Here is a 23,262-nt window from a genome sequence, read left to right on the forward strand (position 1 = left end):
GGCACGTCATGACAGCGAGTTTAAACATTCAAAAAAGCTCACTTTACAATTTAACTCTCACGCCGTTCACACCGACTGCGCGTTATAACAGCCGTCCGGCAGAGCTTGCGTAGTACCAAGCAGAAGCAGAAAAAGCATTGTTGTGTTGTCATGACAGCGTTTTTATATATCTCCGTTTACCCCGTCCACAGTACAACGCGCAACAATCGTTTTCAAATTCATACACTCTCGACAGTGTTTTAGAAAAGCTCCGTTTTTGGGGGATGAAAATGCTGTTTCAATGTGGACGGAGGGTCAAAACGAAGAGAAAAAGCTTCGTTTTCAAAATTCTCCGGCGTAGTGTGGACATAGCCTTAGTGGTGACTAAGCACCCTTGAAGTCTCTCTTTGGCTTCTCAATAGTCAAACTTTAACCTGAAAGCAATTTGCCTGGGTTAGCACTAACCACAAGACACAAATTGCTCAGCATCCTCCATATTTACCCTTAAGAATGCATATGCTTCAGTCCAGTGGCCTCATCTGTAGTTGAGAACGAGCTATTATTAATAGTTCAGAAGCAGCTTCATTACTATTGAGTTTACCCATGGAATCAGTTTGTAAGTAAGCAAAAAGTTGCTGGAGAAACCAAGTAGAATGAACTAATGATAGTTCATTCACTATTCATAGAAGGGAGTAAACAGTTGATGTTTTAAATCAAGACCCAAATATCAACAGTCCATTTCACTCTACAGATGCTGCTTGATCCATTGAGTTCATCCAGCAGCTTGTCTTTTGCTCCACATTCCAACATCTGCAGTCTTTTACCTCCAATGTGTAAGTAAGCTTTTGCTATTACTTTCAGGCCAGAGCCTCAACATAGATCTCATCCCATTATAACAGAATCTGAGGCACAAGAACCAGAGGATGAAATTTTGGGATCTGATGATGAAGAGCAAGAGGATCCTAGTGACTATTGTAAAGGTGAGTTTGTTTCTCTCCACCCCTCCCCACGAGGAATATTTGACTTGCAGTTAATTATACTTGATCTGTGTTTTGTGCATCTCTGTATATTTTGAATTTTTTTAATGTTGATATTCTATTGGACCTAAATTGCTGTTCAGTAGAACTAGTAACAAATTTGTAATTCCCAAAGGCAAAGATAAAAGTATTTTCAGAAAGGGAAAGAAAAAGTAGATTGAGAATAGTGGTTGAAATAAGTGGCTGTCTATGATTGATAGGAGATTGCAAGGTCAGGTTTGTGTTTGTGATTCTGCATCACTAAAAAGCAATTGAATGAAATTCGCCTAAACTGAACAAGGGGCTAATTGTTCCATAACACCTCAATTGAAGCTTTAATTGCAAGATACATGTAGAAACATGTTTTCAAAAGTATGATGAATGATCTGCCAATCTTTAACTTCATCTTGTAAGAGCTGTTTTGTTCAGTTCATTATTGTCAGTGGCTTAAAAGTAATTTTTTTCCTGGAAGTTGTAGCTGTTACCATTGAATGACTTTTGTTTATTTTAGGTGGATATCATCATGTCAAGATTGGCGACCTTTTTAATGGACGATACCATGTGATTCGAAAGTTAGGATGGGGCCACTTTTCTACAGTGTGGCTGTGTTGGGATATTCAGTAAGTCAATTTTAACTAAATTCAATACAAGCATGTTCCCATGGCTTCTGTTTGGCACAACTACTGTGTTTTAATATTTAAAGCTCAAATGATACAAGACCACTTATGACTGAGGGAAGGATTTTTTTAATAAAGCATTCTGAAGCAACCATGTATTTTAGTAGCTGATCTGTCATATGGATGAATTTAACACCTTGTATTGTGTTGGGCGACCACTTAAACCCATTATCCTGAAACCTGTAATTCGTATCAGAGAATTATTTCTTCCTGCAGTTGTCCCTTAACTGTATCCTGTTGAAACATTTGATATTCAATGATGTCTGTGCAATTTGGCAAGATAAATAAGTTGTTTCGTGTGTTTGCGTCAATTAAACTTGATTAGAAATAAATTGTATTCTGGCACCATATTTGTATGTGTAATTGAAAGAAGCAATTTTTATGTACCTTAGTTTTGCATATGTTGTGTGAATTTGAGTTTCCATGTGCAAAACAGGTTGTGACATTATACAGATGTCTGATTTTTAAAAAAAGGTATTTCTATATTGTGCTTGCTTTGAAAGGTATTATATTATTTAATTTAGGGGAAAAAGATTTGTTGCCATGAAGGTTGTCAAAAGTGCTGAACATTATACAGAAACGGCTCTGGATGAAATCAAACTACTGAAAGCAGTAAGTAGCTTCATGGTGCTTTTTTAACAGATGTTATGGTTGTAGCCCAGACCCATCAATAGTTACAGTTGATTTACATATTAAGTATTATTTTTTCAGTGTCTGATTTTCTTGAAGTAATTTTCCAGTCAATTCTATCTCTCAATTATTTTGTTTCCCCCAAAGGCACTGAAAGGGTAAGGAGGATTGAGATTCAGGTTTGTTTCATGACAGAAAAAATGTATTCCTGTCTGCATACAAGTAAAGTGATAACATTAATTGCTAGAAATGATTTAAATTATTATGATGCAGGTAAGATCAGTGGAATATATGGTAATTGCAAAATTGTTCAATTCACTTTTGTAGCAACTGGCTCTGTTTTCCATCATCTCAAGTGAAATTTCTAAATGATACTGATTTTAAAACTTTAGGAATATAAAGATACCTATATTCTTCCCCCACCCGCCCACTTCAATATGTTTATAATTGCACGAGGCAAATGTGGCTTGATAGAATGTAATGCCACATGTAGAGTACCTGTGGCTTTCAAACAATTCTTAATAACTCATCAGTTTTGCTTGAAATGTTAGAAAAATATACTCATGGATTTATGAATTGGCAATTGAAAGCAATTTATATTGCCAAGTTAAAACCTTTTTAAAAGAGACATTAGCTTTTACAATGCTTTACTTGGGCATTCTTATGAAATTCAACAATGCTTAATGTTTTATTAAATTATGGTCTCTGAAAATATACAATGTTATATAGCTTTTGTACTAGGCTATGATCAGACACCAGGTGATGCGGCATTCAGACTTAAATTGAGAAACAAATTACCAACTGGATGGCTTGAGTTTAAAATGGTGACTTTAAAATCAGAATAAGTCGGGTTAGGAGGGTATTTCTTCAAGTGAGGCTGTCCAAAACAATCTTGCAATTAAACCTAGTTGAATTGTCAAGATAAGCAATATTGGTGAAATCTGCAGCCTTTCCCTGAAAATGTTGAATGAAACAAGTTTCTAAACTTAAACATCAACTTTTTTCTATTCCTGATTTGTTTTAATTTAAATACACAAGTCATTGAGTATACAAGGTTAACAAATAACAAATATTTTTCTTGGTTAAAATCTCAGTGCATTTGCTGATAGGTATTCCATGAGGAAAAAATGTTATCTTTTTCAGGTTCGTAACAGTGATCCAAATGATCCAAATAAAGAGAAAGTAGTTCAGTTGTTAGATGACTTCAAAACTTCAGGAGTGAATGGATCACGTATCCTTTGGTTTGCCTTTTGTTGTATTATCAATTTAGCTGTTAGTATAATGAATATTGAAAATTATACTGAGATAGAATAATACTGATTAATGCGCACCATGCAGAACATTTGAAGGTTGTATCTTCTAGGTCTATCAGGCAGGTAAATGTTTGAAAAAAAGAACAGTGATACAATTAGCTGGTAAGTAGTTGCTTCTGGGTGGAGCATACTGTTTATAGTATGCCTCACTGTAAAGTGGAAATAAAAACTTGTAATCTAAAGCTGCATTTAAAACCACACCTTTTTGACTAATTATTCATTGAATGTTGAGTCTGGTTACTCCCCATAACTGATCAGCTTTTTCGGTTTTTTGCTCTTGATTGATGGATCAATGCCAGATCAAAGCTCCAAACGTCTAAATGTTTAGGATGTTCTTTTTCCCAGAATAAAGCTTTAAGTTAATAGCTTTAATTAAAAACAAACTTGAGGAATGCAGCAGGTCAGGCAGCATCTTAGGAGGCAAAAGGTTAAATAGGCATTACAGGATGTAGAGTCTCAAACAGAAACATTGCCTAACATGGCCTGGCCTGACCTGTCAAGACCCCCAGTAGTTGATTGCTCCAGATTACATCATCTGCCGTCTGGCTCTATCTTTCCTAATATAATACCTGTACTTAGTTTTAATTGTTTAACTAACCTTCATCGGGCTTCAATCTTTTCATTAGGCCCAATGTTCAAATAAATTGGAGCTGAGAGCACATTTTAATTGGATGTTGCAATACTTAATGTGGGCTGTAGATCCAGACATCGTCAATCAATGAGTGGAGGGCAACTAGAACATAGCATAGTACAGGCCCTTCACCCACAATGTTGTGCCGACCCTCAAACCCTGCCTCCCATATAATCCCCACCTTAAATTCCTCCATATACCTGTTTAGTAGTCTCTTAAATTTCACTAATGTATCTGCTTCCACCACTGACTCTGGCAGTGTATTCCATGCACCAACCACTCTCTGGGTAAAAAAACCTTCCTCTAATATCCCCCCCCTGAACTTCCCACCCCTTACCTTAAAGCCATGACCTCTTGTATTGAGCAGTGGTGCCCTGGGGAAGAGGTGCTGGCTGTCCACTCTATCTGTTCCTCTTAATATCTTGTGTACCTCTGTCAGGTCTCTTTTCATCCTCCTCCTCTCCAGACAGTAAAGTCCTAGCTCCCTTAATCTCTGATCATAATGCATACTCTCTAAACCAGGCAGCATCCTGGTAAATCTCCTCTGTACCCTTTCCAATGCTTTCACATCCTTCCTATAGTGAGGCGACCGGATCTGGACGCAGTACTCCCAAGTGTGGCCTAACCAGAGTTTTATAGAGCTGCATCATTACCCAGTGACTCTTAAACTCTATCCCTCGACTCATGAAAGCTAACACTCCATAAGCTTTCTTAACTACCCTATCTACCTGTGAGGCAACTTTCAGGGATCTGTGAACATGTACCCCCAGATCCCTCTGCTCCTCCACACTTCCAAGTATCCTGCCATTTACTTTGTACTCTGCCTTGGAGTTTGTCCTTCCAAAGTGTACCACCTCACACTTCTCCGCGTTGAACTCCATCTGCCACTTCTCAGCCCAGTTCTGCATCCTATCAATGTCTCTCTGCAATCTTTGACAATCCTCTACACTATCCACAACACCACCAACCTTTGTGTCGTCTGCAAACTTGCCAACGCACCCTTCTACCCCCACATCCAGGTCGTTAATAAGAATCATGAAAAGTAGAGGTCCCAGAACCGATCCTTGTGGGACACCAGTAGTCACAACCCTCCAATCCGAATGTACTCCCTCCACCACAACCCTCTGCTTTCTGTAGGCAAGCCAATTCTGAATCCACCTAGCCAAACTTCCCTGGATCCCATGCCTTCTGACTTTCTGAATAAGCCTACCGTGTGGAACCTTGTCAAATGCCTTACTAAAATCCATATAGATAAAATACACTGCACTACCCTCATCTATATGCCTGGTTACCACCTCAAAGAACTCTTATCAGGCAACTACATGGCTCAAAATCAAGAAGAGTGAGAAAAACAATCTGTTGGAAATAACAATGCATTGTGATCTTTAGGTGCCTATTAATTGTACTACTATAGATTTACTGTGTTAGAAATTGCACATTGCTTAATGCTTGTAGCTTGCATGAGAAGATACAAAAGCAAGAAAGAGAAATGTTGGAAATCTGAAAGACAATGCTGGAAACACTCAGGTTGGGCAGCGTCTGTGGATATACATTAATATTTCAGGTTAATGGCATCATAAAATAAGGAAGTTCAAAATCAAACTTAATGTAAAGAAGGGAAAAAGAATTTCTGTAATGGGTGGAAGTCAGTCTGCATACCGTGGTGGCGTTGGCTGAGACAGGATGATGAAGGCTTATTAACTGATCTGACTGGAGAAAATATGATTAGGAGATGGATGTGAACTGAACAGAGAAAATAAAGCCTTGACTTTGTTCAAGATGTTTGCATGGTATTCGAAGTATTGGGACATCATCTGTTGAAGTGGATCATCAAATCAAATTACCAGGGAATTCCAATTAGTTGTGTCAAAAGCATAATTCGGCAAGTAAGTATTATAATTTTTATTTGTTTTTTGGGAAGTGGAAATTATAAGCAAGTGAATAAAACAGAGTACAAATCCTGATGCCATTATCTTAATATTTGGGAAAACTACTGTAATTAAGTTAATATTAAGTAAAGTGAAACAGTAACTGAGTGTACACTTCTTTGTAGGAAATGTGTAACCTGGTCAGTTTTTGTGTTTTCTGATTACCACATAGAGCTATATAGAATTAGCTACTCGTACTGTATTTTTAAATGAAGCCCATGGGACCTGGCTGTGTTTTGTTCTGAAAGTGTGACTAATCCTGGCTACTGTGTTTTGCACACTAAAAAATCCGCACATGAACTTAGTTAAGATGGTTCTAATTTAGATGCTGAAACATTGATTTCACGTGTTTTCTTTAATGCTATTTATACATGGGTGCTTGTCTAATAGAATCTTCTGGTGTGCATGTTATATTTCTACAAATTCTGTTGAGGGAGGAAAATGGGCGAGTTTTATAATTGATAAAGTTAAGATGGGTGAATGCACAATAATATGAGATAGAAAATTTAGTCAACTTCAAATGAAGAATCCTATTCCTGTCACGAAAATGGCATTTACCTATTATTACCTTGTGCAGGTGATCTAAATTTATGAATTTAATGAGCTGTAAACTTTACGAAAGGGTATTTGTTAGAAATCCACATCTTAAAATAAAAATGTAGACTTAAGCTAAGATGTAACCACCAAAAATGCTATGCTTTGTAACTATCAAAATTCCATACTTCAAATATGGACACAGCATTTACTTGTGAAATTGTGTTGCTTTAATGCCCTCTATTTCAAATAGGTTCTTCAGGGACTTGATTATTTACATTCCAAGTGCAAGATTATCCACACAGATATAAAACCAGAGAATATCCTGTTGTGTGTAAATGATGTTTATGTGCGACGCCTAGCTGCAGAAGCAACAGAATGGCAAAAAGCTGGTGCCCCTCCACCATCTGGATCTGCAGGTGAATACCAATATGGTAGTCATAGAAATTTTGATACTAAACGAACACACTAAGCTGCTTGTGGTAATCATTAGAGATTTTGATTCTTTCATTTTCCTGGTGGTTTTTTTTGGAAAATTGTACTGTGATCATCAGGTTGATCAAGTATCATAATGATAACTGCATGGAAAGGGGCCCAATGACCCGTCAAATCTGCTTTTGCTTTATGCTGGAGGAGTCTAACTAGGTTTTGTTCTTTCCTGTACATACATCCCTGCATTACTTTTCCCCTTTGTATTTCTAATTTTATAAATTGAGACATATAAAACTACTTTGTTCTATAATTTTTCTCCTGAATATGCTTTTCTATTTTCTGGTGACCAGCATTGATTGCATGACTAATGTACAAATTTAACAATATAGAATAGTTACAAGGTTCATGACAATAACTTTAAAATACAAAATCCTGCCCTCCGATCCTTCTATGGAAGTAAGACTGAATTGAGCAAGCTTCAGAACCACTGACATTTGTCTGCTCTCAGTTATGTAAGTTTCAGTCTCTGTTCTGGCATTATGTGGAGATCCGTGGCAATGTGCTGAATGAGATCCAATCGCGGCAGTGGCACTGCACTTCTAGGCTTTGAGACTGGAGGATCATCTCTTTTAGCTCTCTGCATCTAGCCTGAGCATGTCTCTAGACTAATACGGCATGCAATTCTGTCCATGCTATGTTCATGGCTTATCGCTTCTGATAAAACCACACTGGCCAAGGGAAATTGGCTTTAGTTTTGATGTGGGAAGAGAAAAGCTCATGGATCAGACCACAATTTAACTTCAGGGAAGTGTTTGACTTCATTCCTGTACTGTTGGTAGGATGTTAATTCAGAATTTGACTTGTTAATTTGCAGTTCACAATATCATTCTTTGTATATATGACTGTTGTTTTTTTTTCATAGTGAGTACTGCACCACAACCAAAACCTGTAAGTATTTAAACTTTATTGAAATCCTGTTAAGTGATGACATGAGGATTTTGAGAAAAAGTATCGTGATTTGTTTCTTAGTTGAGTGTTAAATTCCCCAATTTTGAAATAATATCCAAAATAGAGCTTCTGAGATGTCAGCAGATTTTTTTTCATGAAGGAAAGCAAGCACAAGTTGAAACATGACCTGAATTGAAAACAGTTTGTTTGACTTGTTTGTAACTTTTTGATCATGCAGCATCACGATAATATTGACTTGACACTGACTTCCAAAGAAAACTCAGCCAAATCTTGAAGCATGCATTGATGCTAAATTTGAGGGTATCTCCACATAGTACAAAAAATATAAATCTTGATGACAAGATGCCTCTTTCAATGATTTAAAAACAGTTTAGACTGCTCTCTAATGCACATTACAATTGAAATGATCTTTTACTGATTCTATGCTCAGCATCAGTGATTTATAGTTTCCTAGCTCTTAAAAGATGACGTTTTCTTCAAACCCCTCGGACAGCTTTAGTTGACTAGTCTTTAATAGTTCACTGGACGTAAGAGACAAACTACCCATACTGTAAATAAATGATCGTTGAGAAATCTTAGTTAATTCTATTTTTGACTGGAGTGCTGGTTGTAATATAATTGTAACAGTAGGTTTAGAAAGTTTCAGTATACAGCAATTGAAAGAGAGCTTTGAATTTGGAAGATGTCACTTTATAGTTTTAAATCGTGTATTATAATGCTCCTGCAAATGATGCCATATTATTGTTCTTGAATTAAGGGCTCGTGCATTTCATGCTAATTGGAATATTGTGTTTATGTAGATTGGAAAAATGTCTAGAAACAAAAAAAAGAAGCTGAAGAAGAAACAGAAGCGTCAGGCAGAGTTATTGGAGAAAAGAATGCAAGAAATTGAAGAGTTGGAACGGGTTGCAGGAAATGCAGATAAAGAACAGCAATTGGATGAGGATGAGGATGATGCAGTGCAAGAAAATGAGGCTTCTGAACCAGTTACAGAACATTTGGAAAAAGTGGATAATAAAGCTTGTGAAGAACAAGGTAGTTTGGAAGATTCTGAGATAATCAGCTTATTTATATATGGCTTATTGTCACCTGATTTGAGATTTGTGGGCATCGTCCGTATTGTCATAGATTTCACTTATGAGCAAGTGACTCTTGGACCTTGACTTGGTTGTTGTGCCTTTAAAGTTAATACAGTAATTTGAATTGTGTTGAAGTTCATTTTATGTTAGATCACTAGTATTTATCCATTTCACTGATTTATGGTCCATTCTTTTCTCTCCACTTAGCTGAAAAGGTATAATACCTATTCAGCTTTTCATTTTAAATGGCTGTCTTTATAACTGATATAAGCCAGAATAACAAGGATTTCTGATTTGTTTTAATCACCTTATGGCTAAAAATTAATATCCTCTTTATCTTGTTGCAGAATTACTTAGTTTTGTAAACCAGCAAATATTTAAACATTTCTGTTCATGAATTTCTAGATGGAAATGAGCCACCAAAAAAAGCAAAAGAACCTGTAGAAGATGTAAATACTGAGAAAATCAGGATTGAATCAATAAATTGTAATGGACATGTAGAAGTTGGACCACTTTCAGATCAAGTGAATGGAACAGAAGAAAATACGGAAGATATTAATCAAAATACAAATGACTGTAAACAAAACGAGTCTTGTAAAGATGGCAACTTCTTCCCTTGTGCTTATGACATGTTGAATGGACTTTTGGAAAATGGACAAAAAGAAAGCAATCAGAATAACTACTCAGAAACCTGTAAACCTTTAATAACTGGAATGTTTGAATCTGTAACCTGTAATTTGAACCCAGATGATCGAAATCTACTGGATGCAAATTCAACCAAGCAAAATGGAAGTAGGGAAGGTTCTGTATCCAGTTCCGGAGACCATGGTTAGTTCCCATTTACGGCAACGTGCACTAAGCTGTTATAACTGAGATTTTTGACATGGATGTGCCTTGAAATTTAAGTTGTATTTCGAGTTGTGTCTGATTGCATAGCATAATTAGAATGGTGAATAATTATTTTGCTGATCTATACTGTAAAGAATCTTTTGATGTTTGTTTAAATCTTTTAAAACAATAATTGGCTATCTCGATTATCTACTTCATTGAAAAGTCCATCTTTTCCACCCTATCTTTGCGGTCTTGTTCATCGTGCTGTTGGTGTGCTTCTAATAAGCTATACTATACACTGTAGTTAGGAAGGGTATGTAAATAGTATAGCTGAAGGCATTAATTTTGGAAGATGTGCCATATTAGCTTCGTGGCATGTATTTAAAGGAACAAAAGTAGGAAGCTTGTGTGAAGTTAAATAAAACATAGCTGAATGTACAGCTGGTTTCTAAAATCCAATTATCAAAGTTCTAGAGGGCGCAGATGAGACCTAAGAGGAGGTTCGAGGGAAGGAACCTTTCTCCTAGTACACAAAAAGGGTTAGGGGAGGGTCTGGAAAAGATGACTAGTTTGAATTTGTTAAAGCCTATGGTTGAAGGGCTATAGGATACATTTAAAGTGAAGAACAGAAGGTACAGGGGAATGTAGGATGGCCTTTTATGCACAATGAAGATTATGTTGAACACGAGCAAACAGTCTATGCTTTCAAAAGGGAATTGGATGGCATATGACAAATTGAGTGGAGAACAGGACCAAACATTATTTTTTTTTTTAGTGACTTATCATGGACTGAAGGGGCAAATGGCTGCATCCTGTGCTGCAACAGGAAGATCGTATGTCCAATTCCAATTTTTTAATTTTAAGGACTGATGATAAATATTGCTTGTACAATTCATTCTTATGACATACACCAAGTGCATGCTGGTTCTCAACAGAATACTGTTAGTCATATTCTCCCACTTCCCTGTGACCAGTTCTTTCCTGTACCATTCAACTTCATCCGCATTCTCATACTCCCACTCCCCAAGTAAAGGGTAATTTACAGTAATCTAATTTCCAACCAGCATATCTTTGGGATGACCATGTAAGCAGGAGTACCTGGGGAAAAATCAACAACATTCAGTGAGAATGTGCCAGTTACAGAGTGAGATGAGGTGAGAGCCAGGTCATTGGAGCTACTGCATTGCTTTGCTATCCTTTGCTTTGAGTTTTAGACATCTAGAACTTCTATAACTGGCAACGGGTGTTGCATCAGTTCTCAACTTGATGAATTTAATAACCAAATATCTTCAAGGATATGTAGGGAAAAATGGTTTACTTGAAGGTGATCACATTGGCAGAAATAGATGCCAGGAGCTTAAGGGCCTGCTAATTCCTATTGTAAATAGCAGAAGAAATTCACTGTAGTTGAATTGCTATTTAGAGTAAGTTTTGTACTTTATGCATGTTTCAAAGAATTTACTTGGGTTATTAATTAGTGTTTCTTCCACAGCAAGATCTGATGCTGCTAGTTTACTTATCAATCCCCTCGACCCAATGAATGCAGATGATATTCATGTTAAGATTGCTGATCTTGGAAATGCTTGCTGGGTTGTAAGTGTATAATTTTATTCTTAAGATGCATCAATTTTATATATTGTGGTGCATTTCTTTAAATCATTGTAGAAAATATCTTTGGGCAATTTTGTGGATTAACAACAATGCAGAGAAATGTTGCCATTAATGCAAATGTTTATTTTCCTTGCTGTAGCATAAACACTTTACAGAAGACATTCAAACTAGACAGTATCGGTCTTTAGAAGTTCTAATTGGTGCTGGATATGGAACGCCTGCAGATATTTGGAGCACTGCTTGCATGGTATGAAAGACAAAATCTTATGTTCAAATATCAAATATTTTTCAAACTTACTTTAATGTTCCATGCAGATTTTTCCAAATTCCTCCTGAAATATTTACCTGCCTAGTCCTCTGCATTTGTTAACATTGTTTAATCATGATCAATAGTAGTCAGACTTTCTCGAACTGTCTGTTTTGCTTCATCTCATTCAAGTGTATAACTAGTCTACAATATGATTCTAACAAATACTTACAACACACATCAAAGTTGCTGGTGAACGCAGCAGGCCAGGCAGCATCTCTAGGAAGAGGTACAGTCGACGTTTCAGGCCGAGACCCGGCCTGATACGTCGACTGTACCTCTTCCTAGAGATGCTGCCTGGCCTGCTGCGTTCACCGGCAACTTTGTGTGTTGCTTGAATTTCCAGCATCTGCAGAATTCCTGTTGTTTGCCTAACAAATACTAAATTGGGAACAAAAGAAATTTGTATGTTTTCAACTGAATATGGACTGTCTTTAATGAACACTTTTTTTTCTTTTGACAAGGCATTTGAACTTGCAACTGGGGATTATTTGTTTGAACCTCATTCTGGTGAAGATTATTCCAGAGATGAAGGTGATTCTTATTCATTGTTTTCAAGTGCAGGACCAGTTTTATTTTAAATGTTTAGTTGTTTTAGCATTTACAGTTCGAGTGTGTGATTCTCATGGTTAATGCTGAAAGTCAGTTAAATGCTTCAGTAAGTCTTTCTTTGAGGTTAGGTTTTCACTGAAACCCAAAGAAAGGAATTATTTTTCCCTATTATCTAAAAAATCAACATTTAAAAATTGCATAATCTGCTTTGTAAGCATTCTAAACATTTTAAGACTCCACCTTTGCCAATGAAAGCAGTCTAGGTGTTCACTTCCTTCTATTAGCGTAAACCTAGGTGTTGTCTGTCTTTTCCTTAGAATATACCTAAAATTCATGTTGACACAGCCTAATTCATTGTCTAAATTGTCCTATGGTTTAAAGCAAGTTGCAGACAAATGCTTTCTCTTTTTGCTGTCTTTTGTGCTCTTGAAATAACTGTTAAAAGCCACACTCATAGAACATAGAACAATGCAGGCCCTTTATCCAAAGTCTTGTGCTCACCTTTCAATCTACTTCAAAATCAATCTATTGCTTCCCTCTCACGTCGCCATCCATTTTGCTTTCATCTAAAAGTATCTTGAATATCCCTGATGTATCTGCCTCTAGCACCACCTTTAGCAACCTGTTCCACCTGTTCCATGCACCCACCATTCTTCTGACTCCCCCCCCCCCCCCCCCCCCAATACTTTCCTCCAGTAACCTTCAACCGATACCATTTCTGCCCTGGGGGAAAAAGGCGCTGGCTGTCCACTCTATCAATGCCTCTTATCATTTACACTACTATCAAGTTTCCTCATTCTCCTTCACTCCAAAGAAAAACGCCCTAGCTCGCTCAACCATTCCTCATAAACATGCTTTTTAATTCTCCTCAATGCTCTGAAGTTTCCACATCCTTCCTCTAATGAGGTAACCAAAACTGAACATACTATTCAAGTGCGTTCTTTGCAGAGTTTTATTATATATATAACTCCTGAACTCAATCTCCTGATTAATGATGTCTGCTTGAGCACCATATCAACTTGTGCAGCAAATTTGAAGGATCGGTGGCTGCAAAACCCAAAATCACTCTGTTCCTCCACACTTAAGAATTCTGCCGTTAACTTTGCACTCTGCCTTAAAGCTCTACTTTCTAAAGTGTATCAGTTAGTGCTTGTCCAAATTGAACTCTACCTGCTTCTCAGCCCAGTTCTGCATCCTATGAATGTCCTGTTGTAACCTAAGGCAACCTGCGCTATCCACAACACCAAATTCTGTCATCTGCAAACTTACGAACCCATCCTTGCACTGCCTTATCAAATTAATTTATAAAAATCACAGAACTGGGGTCTCAGAATGGATCTTTGTAGAAAACGATTGGTCTCTGACTTCCAAAATGCACTCCATCTACTACTGTCCTCTGCCTTTGGTGAGCAAGCCAATTCTGAATCCATGTAGCCAAGTTTCCCTGGATCTCATGCCTCCTGATTTTCTGAATGAGCCTACTGTGAGGAACATTGTTGAATGTCTTAATAAAATTCATATACCAATATCTATTGCTCCACCTTGATCATTTTGTTCTGTCACTTCAAAGAATTCAGTCAGGCATGAACTGCCATTCAGTTACGCTGACTATCCCTAATCAGACTATGCTTCTACAATGTATATTGTGTCTCTAAGAATCCTCTCCAGTATTTTACCCATCATTGATATAAGACAGTGGTTAGTAAATCCCAGGATTATATCTGGTATCTTGAACAGAGGAATGCCATTTGCCACCCTCCAATCTTCTGGTACTACTACTGTGGCCAGTGAGGATGCAAAGATCATCACCAAAGAGTAGCAATTTCTTCTCTGCCATCCTGTAGTAACCTGGGGTAAATCACATCTGGGCTGATGTGTTTGTCTATTCCAATGTTGTTCAAAAGTTCTAGCATTGCCTCTTAACCTCAAGATGTTCCAGCACATTGACTTATTCTACACTGTCCTCAGATTCATCAAAGTGAATGCCGAATGGAAGTATTTATTAAGGGCCTTCCTTGCTTTCTCTGACTCCACGCAGATGTTAGTTGGTTCTACCTTCACTCTAATCATCCTCCTGTTCTTCACAGCATAGGGTTTTCCTTGATCCTACTCGCCAAGGCCTTTTAATTCTCATAAGTCCCTTCTTAAGTTCCTTCCTGGCTACCTTGTAACTCTCCAGAGCCCTGTCTGATCCTTGTTTCCTAGATCTTTAAGTATGCTGCCTCCTTTCTTTTGACTAGATGTTAAACATCTCTTGTCAATCATGGTTCCTTCACCATACCATCCATTCACTGCTTGAAAGGGACAAACTAGCCCAGAAACCTCAGCAAGTACTCCTTAAACATCTCCACATTTCTGTTGTGCCTTTGAGTACATCAGTTCACAATTTACGCTTCTTGCCTAATAGCATCATATTCTCCCTCAACAATTAAATACTTTTCCATTCTGTCTGCTCCCACCCCTGTCCAAGGCTATGGTAAAGGCTAAGGAGTTGTGGTCACTGTCTCAGAAATCTGCCCACAAGGATACTGGTCCTTGAGTTTTCCTTTTTCTTTGCATCATTGGTTTGGCTCTGTGCTTAAATCAATAGCTTTCTCTTCCCCTTGTTGCTTCACCCTCTCTATGGGAAATGCCCGAAGCAAAAGTAAGATGTATTTTTTCATAGCTTCTCAAAAGCATTCTGAAGCTAAAAAGATATTCACTGTCATGAATGCTCTTAGATAAAAATCTGATTTATAATGTGGGAAGTATAGCAGGAAATTGTAAACAGCTTTACAGTAAATAGCCAGTCTGTGATTCAACTGCCATGGGTTTTGCATTGACTTACAGAATTGTAATATTTCTTTGCTACCTATATAATTCCTTTGTAGTTTCCCCAGTTAACCTACATAACTACTTTTCCTATTAGAACCAGTTTGAAGTAATTTGATTTTTTGCAAAATTAACCATTGCTGTTGTTCCTATTTTGGGTCACATTGTCCTACCAGAAAAATTCATAAAATGGGTGATATTCTTAAATGTAGCATTTCATTCCACATTTACCTAATAAGACAAAGGAGCAGAATTAGGCTATTTGGCCCATTGGGTCTGCTCTGCTATTTCATCATGGCTGATTTAATTTGCCCTCTCAACCTTTTCCTCCTGCCTCCTGCCTGCTTCCTGTAACCCTTGATTCCATGACTAAGCAAGAACCTATTAACCTCTGCTTTAAATATACCCAATAACTTGGCTTCCACAGCAGGCTGTCAATGAATTCCACAGATTCACCATCCTCAGGCAAAAGAAATTCTTCCTCATCTGTTCTTAAGGGACACCCTTCTATTTTGAGGCTGTGCCCTCTGGTCCTAGACTCCTCCACTCTAGAAAACATCCTCTCCACATCCACTCTATTGAGGCCTTTCAATGAGATGCCCACCTCCATTCTGCTAAACTCCAACATGTATGGGCTCAAGCCATCAAATGCTCTCAAACATTAACCCTTTAATTTCCAGAATAATTCTTGAGCCGTCTCTCGACCCTCTGCAATGCTGGCACATCTTTTCTTAGATAAGGGGTTCAAAACTGCTCACAGTACTCAGAGTGAGGCCTCACCAGTGCTTACAAATCCTCAGTGTTACACTCTTGCTTTTATGTATTTGTTGCTGGTTAATGTATGCTTTTATGTATTTGTTGCTTTTATGTGGCGTTGCTGGTTAAAGAGGAGATTAACGCAATAGATAGGAAGGACATAAGCCGGGAAGATGTGGAATCGATATGGATAGAGCTGTGTAACACTAAGGGGCAGAAAACGCTGGTGGGAGTTGTGTACAGGCCACCTAACAGTAGTAGTGAGGTCGGAGATGGTATTAAACAGGAAATTAGAAATGTGTGCAATAAAGGAACAGCAGTTATAATGGGTGACTTCAATCTACATGTAGATTGGGTGAACCAAATTGGTAACGGTGCTGAGGAAGAGGATTTCTTGGAATGTATGCAGGATGGTTTTTTGAACCAACATGTCGAGGAACCAACTAGAGAGCAGGCTATTCTGGACTGGGTTTTGAGCAATGAGGAAGGGTTAATTAGCAATCTTGTCGTGAGAGGCCCCTTGGGTAAGAGTGACCATAATATGGTGGAATTCTTCATTAAGATGGAGAGTGACATAGTTAATTCAGAAACAAAGGTTCTGAACTTAAGAGGATAGACTGGCAAATGACACTTAAAGGATTGACAGTGGATATGCAATGGCAAGCATTTAAAGATTGCATGGATGAACTACAACAATTGTTCATCCCAGTTTGGCAAAAGAATAGATCAAGGAAGGTAGTGCACCCGTGGCTGACGAGAAATTAGGGATATAATCAATTCCAAAGAAGAAGCATACAAATTAGCCAGAAAAAGTGGCTCACCTGAGGACTGGGAGAAATTCAGAGTTCAGCAGAGGAGGACAAAGGGCTTAATTAGGAAGGGGAAAAAAGATTATGAGAGAAAACTGGCAGGGAACATAAAAACTGACTGTAAAAGCTTTTATAGATATGTAAAAAGGAAAAGACTGGTAAAGACAAATGTAGGTCCCCTACAGACAGAAACAGGTGAATTGATTATGGGGAGCAAGGACATGGCAGACCAATTGAATAATTACTTTGGTTCTGTCTTCACTAAGGAGGACATAAATAATCTTCCAGAAATAGGGGACAGAGGGTCCAGTGAGATGGAAGAACTGAGCGAAATACATGTTAGTAGGGAAGTGGTGTTAGGTAAATTGAAGGGATTGAAGGCAGATAAATCCCCAGGGCCAGATGGTCTGCATCCCAGAGTGCTTAAGGAAGTAGCCCAAGAAATAGTGGATGCATTAGTGATAATTTTTCAAAACTCGTTAGATTCTGGACTAGTTCCTGAGGATTGGAGGGTGGCTAATGTAACCCCACTTTTTAAAAAAGGAGGGAGAGAGAAACCGGGGAATTATAGACCGGTTAGCCCAACGTCGGTGGTGGGGAAACTGCTGGAGTCAGTTATCAAAGATGTGATAACAGCACATTTGGAAAGTGGTGAAATCATCGAACAAAGTCAGCATGGATTTGTGAAAGGAAAATCATGTCTGACGAATCTCATAGAATTTTTTGAGGATGTAACTAGTAGAGTGGATAGGGGAGAACCAGTGGATGTGGTATATTTGGATTTTCAAAAGGCTTTTGACAAGGTCCCACACAGGAGATTAGTGTGCAAACTTAAAGCACACGGTATTGGGGGTAAGGTATTGATGTGGATAGAGAATTGGTTAGCAGACAGGAAGCAAAGAGTGGGAATAAACGGGACCTTTTCAGAATGGCAGGCGGTGACTAGTGGGGTACCGCAAGGCTCAGTGCTGGGACCCCAGTTGTTTACAATATATATTAATGACTTGGATGAGGGAATTAAATGCAGCATCTCCAAGTTTGTGGATGACACGAAGCTGGGTGGCAATGTTAGCTGTGAGGAGGATGCTAAGAGGATGCAGAGTGACTTGGATAGGTTGGGTGAGTGGGCAAATTCATGGCAGATGCAATTTAATATGGATAAATGTGAAGTTATCCACTTTGGTGGCAAAAATAGGAAAACAGGTTATTATCTGAATGGTGGCCGATTAGGAAAAGGGGAGGTGCAATGAGACCTGGGTGTCATTATATACACCAGTCATTGAAAGTGGGCATGCAGGTACAGCAGGCGGTGAAAAAGGCGAATGGTATGCTGGCATTTATAGCGAGAGGATTCGAGTACAGGAGCAGGGAGGTACTACTGCAGTTGTACAAGGCCTTGGTGAGACCACACCTGGAGTATTGTGTGCAGTTTTGGTCCCCTAATCTGAGGAAAGACATCCTTGCCGTAGAGGGAGTACAAAGAAGGTTCACCAGATTGATTCCTGGGATGGCAGGACTTTCATATGAAGAAAGACTGGATGAACTGGGCTTGTACTCGTTGGAATTTAGGAGATTGAGGGGGGATCTGATTGAAACGTATAAAATCCTAAAGGGATTGGACAGGCTAGATGCAGGAAGATTGTTCCCGATGTTGGGGAAGTCCAGAACGAGGGGTCACAGTTTGAGGATAAAGGGGAAGCCTTTTAGGACCGAGATTAGGAAAAACTACTTCACACAGAGAGTGGTGAATCTGTGGAATTCTCTGCCACAGGAAACAGTTGAGGCCAGTTCATTGGCTATATTTAAGAGGGAGTTATATATGGCCCTTGTGGCTACTGGGATCAAGGGGTATGGAGGGAAGGCTGGGGCAGGGTTCTGAGTTGGATGATCAGCCATGATCATAATAAATGGCGGTGCAGGCTCAAAGGGCCGAATGGCCTACTCCTGCACCTATCTTCTATGTTTCTATGTCCTCTTGGAATGAATGGTAACATTGCATTTGCATTCCTTACCACTGACTTAACTTTCAGGGTGTCTGGCATGAGGACTCAAGATCCTTTGCATCTTTGCATGGTTTCTGAATTTGCTCCCAAATTTAGAAAATAATCTGTGCCTTTATTCCTTCTATCAAAATGTATGACCATGCAATTTCTTGCACTATTCCCTCTGGCACTTGCTCATTCTCGTAATCTGTCTTAAAGTCCTTCTGCAGACTTAACCTCCCGTTAGAATGCTGTTTCTTTGGGATGAACCGTTGTGGCATCTTTGATTTACTCCCAGCCATTGCTGCTCCACCTTATTCCCTGCTAGGTGCTCTTCCAATCAACTTTGGCCAGCTCTTCTCTCATGCCTGTTGCCTTTACTCAACTAATACTGGTATATCTAATTTTAGCTTATCCCTCTTAAATTGCAGGGTGAATTTTATCATATGAGCTGTCTCCTAAGGATGGCTTTACCTTGAGCTCCCTAATCAAATCTGGTTCATTACACAGTACCCAAACCAGAGTTGCATTTTCCCTAAGCTGCTCTAAAAAGCCACCTGGGAGACATTCTATGAAGTCTTTGGGATACAGCACCAGCCTGATCACCCCAATCTCCTGAATATTGAAATTCCTCCCCCAACTTTATGACCATCATCACATTGCCCTATTTACATACCTTTTCTATCTCTCATTGTAATTTGTACCCCACTTTCTTGCTACTGTTTGGAGGCCTGTATAAAAATGGTCTTTTTATCCTTGCAGCTTCTTCACTCTTCCCACAGAGATTCTACATCTGATCCTATGTCACTTTGTTCGAAGGGTTTGAGTTCCTATTTTTTAAACCAACAAAGCCACCCCATCTTCTGTACCTACCTGCCTGTTTTTGATACAATATATATCCTTGTATGTTCAGCTTCCAGCTGTGATCTTCCAGCAACAACTCTGATACTCAATGTCAAACCTGCACACTTCTAACTACTGCAGGCTCATCTACTGTATTTTGTATATGGCATGTATTTACTTTCATTCACTATCTTTTTCATTTTTTCTCCATGTTGCCTGAAATTAAATTCTTTTTCCTTTCTAAACTTCTGTCGTCTTTATTCTGGAGACTTCCGTAACCTCTCCTGCAGTTTGCTTCTCATAGACTTCATGTATACTCACCCCCATCTATTTAGTTCAAAGCCCTGTCAAAAGCCCTAGTTATGCGATTCGCCCAGACCCTGGTCTTAGCAGATTCAGGCAGAACTGTCCCATCAGCACAGTTCCCTTATTCCCCAGTGCTGGTGCAAAGTCGCTCAAATTCAAACCCACTTCTTCCACACCAGTCTTTGAGCCACACATTTAGTGCCCTGATCTTTTTAAACCCTGTGCCAATTTGCATGTGCCTCTGGTAACAATTGAGAGGCTATTATCATCTTAGTTCTGAGTTCTAATTTAGTCCCTAGCTGCTCGAATTCCCTCAACAGTACCTCTTGTTCTTCCCATGTCAGCTGCATCTTTCCCTTTCCACTCTAAATTCCTCTGCACTTTATAAGAGATTTCTGCCTCATACCTGGGTTCAAACACCTCCAGGACTTTCGATCCTTATAACAGAGAATTGTGTCTATTTCCCTGACTATGGCTACTATCTTCAATTAAAACTGCATTTCTCAGTTCCCCTTTTGAATGCTTCTCTGAAACACAGTGCCATGTTTCTGTTGCTCATCTTTCCCACAGCCCCCAAACTCATCCTCACAGGGAACAACAATCTCAAACCTGTTGGACAAGCTCAAGGGCTGAGGCTCCTCGTGTCCTTGGATCATGTACAGTCATGACCCTCTTATCCCTAGCCATAGACCAAATTTGAAGTAGTTAATCTGATGGATGTGACTACTACTGACAGTGTCCAGGTAACTATCCCTTGATGCATGGCTGTGTTTGAAACTCAAATCTCAGGTCATGAGACACTTACTGCAGGTTAAGTCATCAGGAGCCACAATGAGGTCTACCAGCTCCCACATCAGTCAACTACAGCACATCACCAGATCTTGTATCTGCATTTGATTAGTTGTAATTTGTTATCCTTTAAATGAACTATTATATTTTTTTTAAAAGACCTTTACCCATTCTTAACCTGCTACTCAACTATACCTTCTTCTCCTCAGATCTCAAAATCCAGCACTGGCCTATTCCCACAATAGCTGATCCACGTTTTTTGACACAAGTGAAAGTCTCACACGTGCGCGCACACAAGACTAGGTTCATACTCTCATTACTTCAAAGTGGCTAATGTTCATTTTAAAATTACCAGCAAGTAAAAGATAACATTTATTTTTTCTTATAAAAAAGTAACATCAAATCTACCACCACTGATGTATTTGCATTTTTTAAATATTTGGCTATAAACATGACCAGTAAATATTTTTTTCACACTACTTAGCCTAGTGAAGTCCATGAAGGATAATTTGTGTTATTTTGTACTCTGCTTCTCCACTTCAAGAGTCAGATTAATTTGATTTTTCTGTGTGAATGCAGGATTTTAAGTTTTCAGTTTTGTGCTGCTCCCTCCAACTCTAACCTGCACACTTATAAAATTTCTAAATTTGTTTTCCGTTGCAATAATATACCATGTAAAATGCAGTTCCTAATTCTTGACCTCCAGCTTTGTGTTGGTTATGTTGTTGGTATAAATATGGCACTAAAATATATATTTTTAAATATATGCCTATGCGTGCAAATGACTTCACCTTTGAACAATAGGAAATTGCTATATTTGCCCGAGCTGTCAAGTGAGTCACCTCGCTAAATCCTCACCTACATTCCTCTAGGTGTTTTGGTGCCTGAATCTCAAAAAAAAAAAAAGAGCTAATGTGAACCTCTAACAAGTGGTTAAGAAGGCAGATGGCATTTTGGCCGTCATTGCACTGATTTTGGAGTTTAAACATGAGGTTTGGTTGCAATTGCTTTGGGTGTTGATGAGACATCAGCTGGAATACTATGTACAATTTGAAGCAATACAAAGGAGGATGACCTGGCATATTCCTGGGGTTAGGAGGGACTAAATAGTTTAAGCCTGTATTCTTTGGAGTTTAGAAGAATAACGAAAATAAGATCTTAAGGGAGATTAACAGGGTAGATGCTGACTTCTTTTCAGTAGGAGACACACAGTACCTACAGGGCAAGGACTGTTCATTTAAAATTGACATTTTTGCAGAGCGGTGAATGCTCCACCTTAGGTGGTAGAAAAGAATCATAAGTATTTAACGTTGGGGTTAATAAATATATGATAAATTGAGCATTAGAGGGATAGTGAAAATGGCACAAGGAGCCATACATCAGTCATATTAAACAGTAAGGCAGACTTGAGGCAACTGATGACCGACTATTTTCTGTGGGCCATTTTGTGGTAGAATGGATATATGGTATATTGATACAATTGTTTTTTTTCCTTCTGTAAATTTGTTTGCATTTAGATCACATTGCCTTGATTATTGAGCTACTGGGAAAAATGCCTCGAAAGCTTATTCTAGCCGGAAAATATTCCAAGGAGTTTTTCACCAAAAAAGGTAAAGTGAGTAGACAGCTGACACAATTTTAAGTGTATAAAATAAGAGTTATGCATTTTACAAAATTAAACTGCAATGTTACTTTAGCAAGTTATTAGAAAATGGGCTTTGCCTTCTAAATTATTTTCCATAATTAAAAATTAAGCATTATTTTAATATTACATGTGAGAAATACTTAACCCATGTTAATCACTGCTTATGCTTTTCAAGTAGCAACTGCAAAGGAGGAACTAACTTTTTAGAATTTGTGGAGATGATTGAGTTTCTTTGATCAAAGTCCCAGTGAAGTCAATTCACTGGATAAATCTACAGTGGCATGCAAAAGTTTTGGGCACCCCTGGCCAAAATTTCTGTTACTGTGAATAGCGAGTAAAAGATGAATTGATTTCCAAAAGGTATGAAGTTAAAGATGACACACTACTTTAATATTTTAAGTAAGAAAACTTTATTTCCATCTTTTACGGTTTCAAAATAACAAAAATGGAAAAGGACCCGAAGCAAAAGCTTGGGCACCCTGCATGGCAGTTCTTAGTAACAACCCCTTTGGCAAGTATCACAGCTTGAAAACGCTTTTTGTAGCCAGTTAAGAGTCTTTCAATTCTTGTTTGGGGGATTTTCGCCCATTCTTCCTTGCAAAAGGCTTCTAGTTCTGTGAGATTCTTGGACCGTCTTGCACGCACTGCTCTTTTGAGGTTATCCACAGGTTATCCAAAAGTTCTATTTTAACTTCATCAGTCCACAGGGCTTGTTTCCAAAATGCATCAGGCTTGTTTAGATGTTCCTTTGATCCTTTTGAATAGCACATTTTGGCCTCAATGAGCAAAGGTATGTTTGGAGAAAAAAGGGTGCAGAATTTCATGAAAAGAA

General features: G+C 38.5%; 1 protein-coding gene across 1 annotated transcript in view; it reads left to right on the forward strand.

Annotated features, from left to right (window-relative positions):
• LOC140209969 (SRSF protein kinase 1-like) overlaps positions 1-23,262 on the forward strand; it is an 80,510-nt gene that overhangs the window by 49,625 nt on the left and 7,623 nt on the right. Inside the window, exons 3-15 of the mRNA XM_072278669.1 lie at positions 841-959; positions 1,507-1,615; positions 2,197-2,284; positions 3,446-3,533; positions 6,026-6,132; positions 6,962-7,127; positions 8,063-8,088; positions 8,910-9,144; positions 9,594-10,016; positions 11,512-11,612; positions 11,770-11,877; positions 12,402-12,471; positions 22,303-22,395. Coding sequence (XP_072134770.1) covers positions 841-959; positions 1,507-1,615; positions 2,197-2,284; positions 3,446-3,533; positions 6,026-6,132; positions 6,962-7,127; positions 8,063-8,088; positions 8,910-9,144; positions 9,594-10,016; positions 11,512-11,612; positions 11,770-11,877; positions 12,402-12,471; positions 22,303-22,395 — 1,733 coding nt within the window. The remainder of the gene's footprint in view (positions 1-840; positions 960-1,506; positions 1,616-2,196; positions 2,285-3,445; positions 3,534-6,025; positions 6,133-6,961; positions 7,128-8,062; positions 8,089-8,909; positions 9,145-9,593; positions 10,017-11,511; positions 11,613-11,769; positions 11,878-12,401; positions 12,472-22,302; positions 22,396-23,262) is intronic.

The sequence above is a fragment of the Mobula birostris genome, chromosome 14 (genome assembly GCF_030028105.1).
Source record: "Mobula birostris isolate sMobBir1 chromosome 14, sMobBir1.hap1, whole genome shotgun sequence".
Classification (NCBI taxonomy): Eukaryota; Metazoa; Chordata; class Chondrichthyes; order Myliobatiformes; family Myliobatidae; genus Mobula; species Mobula birostris.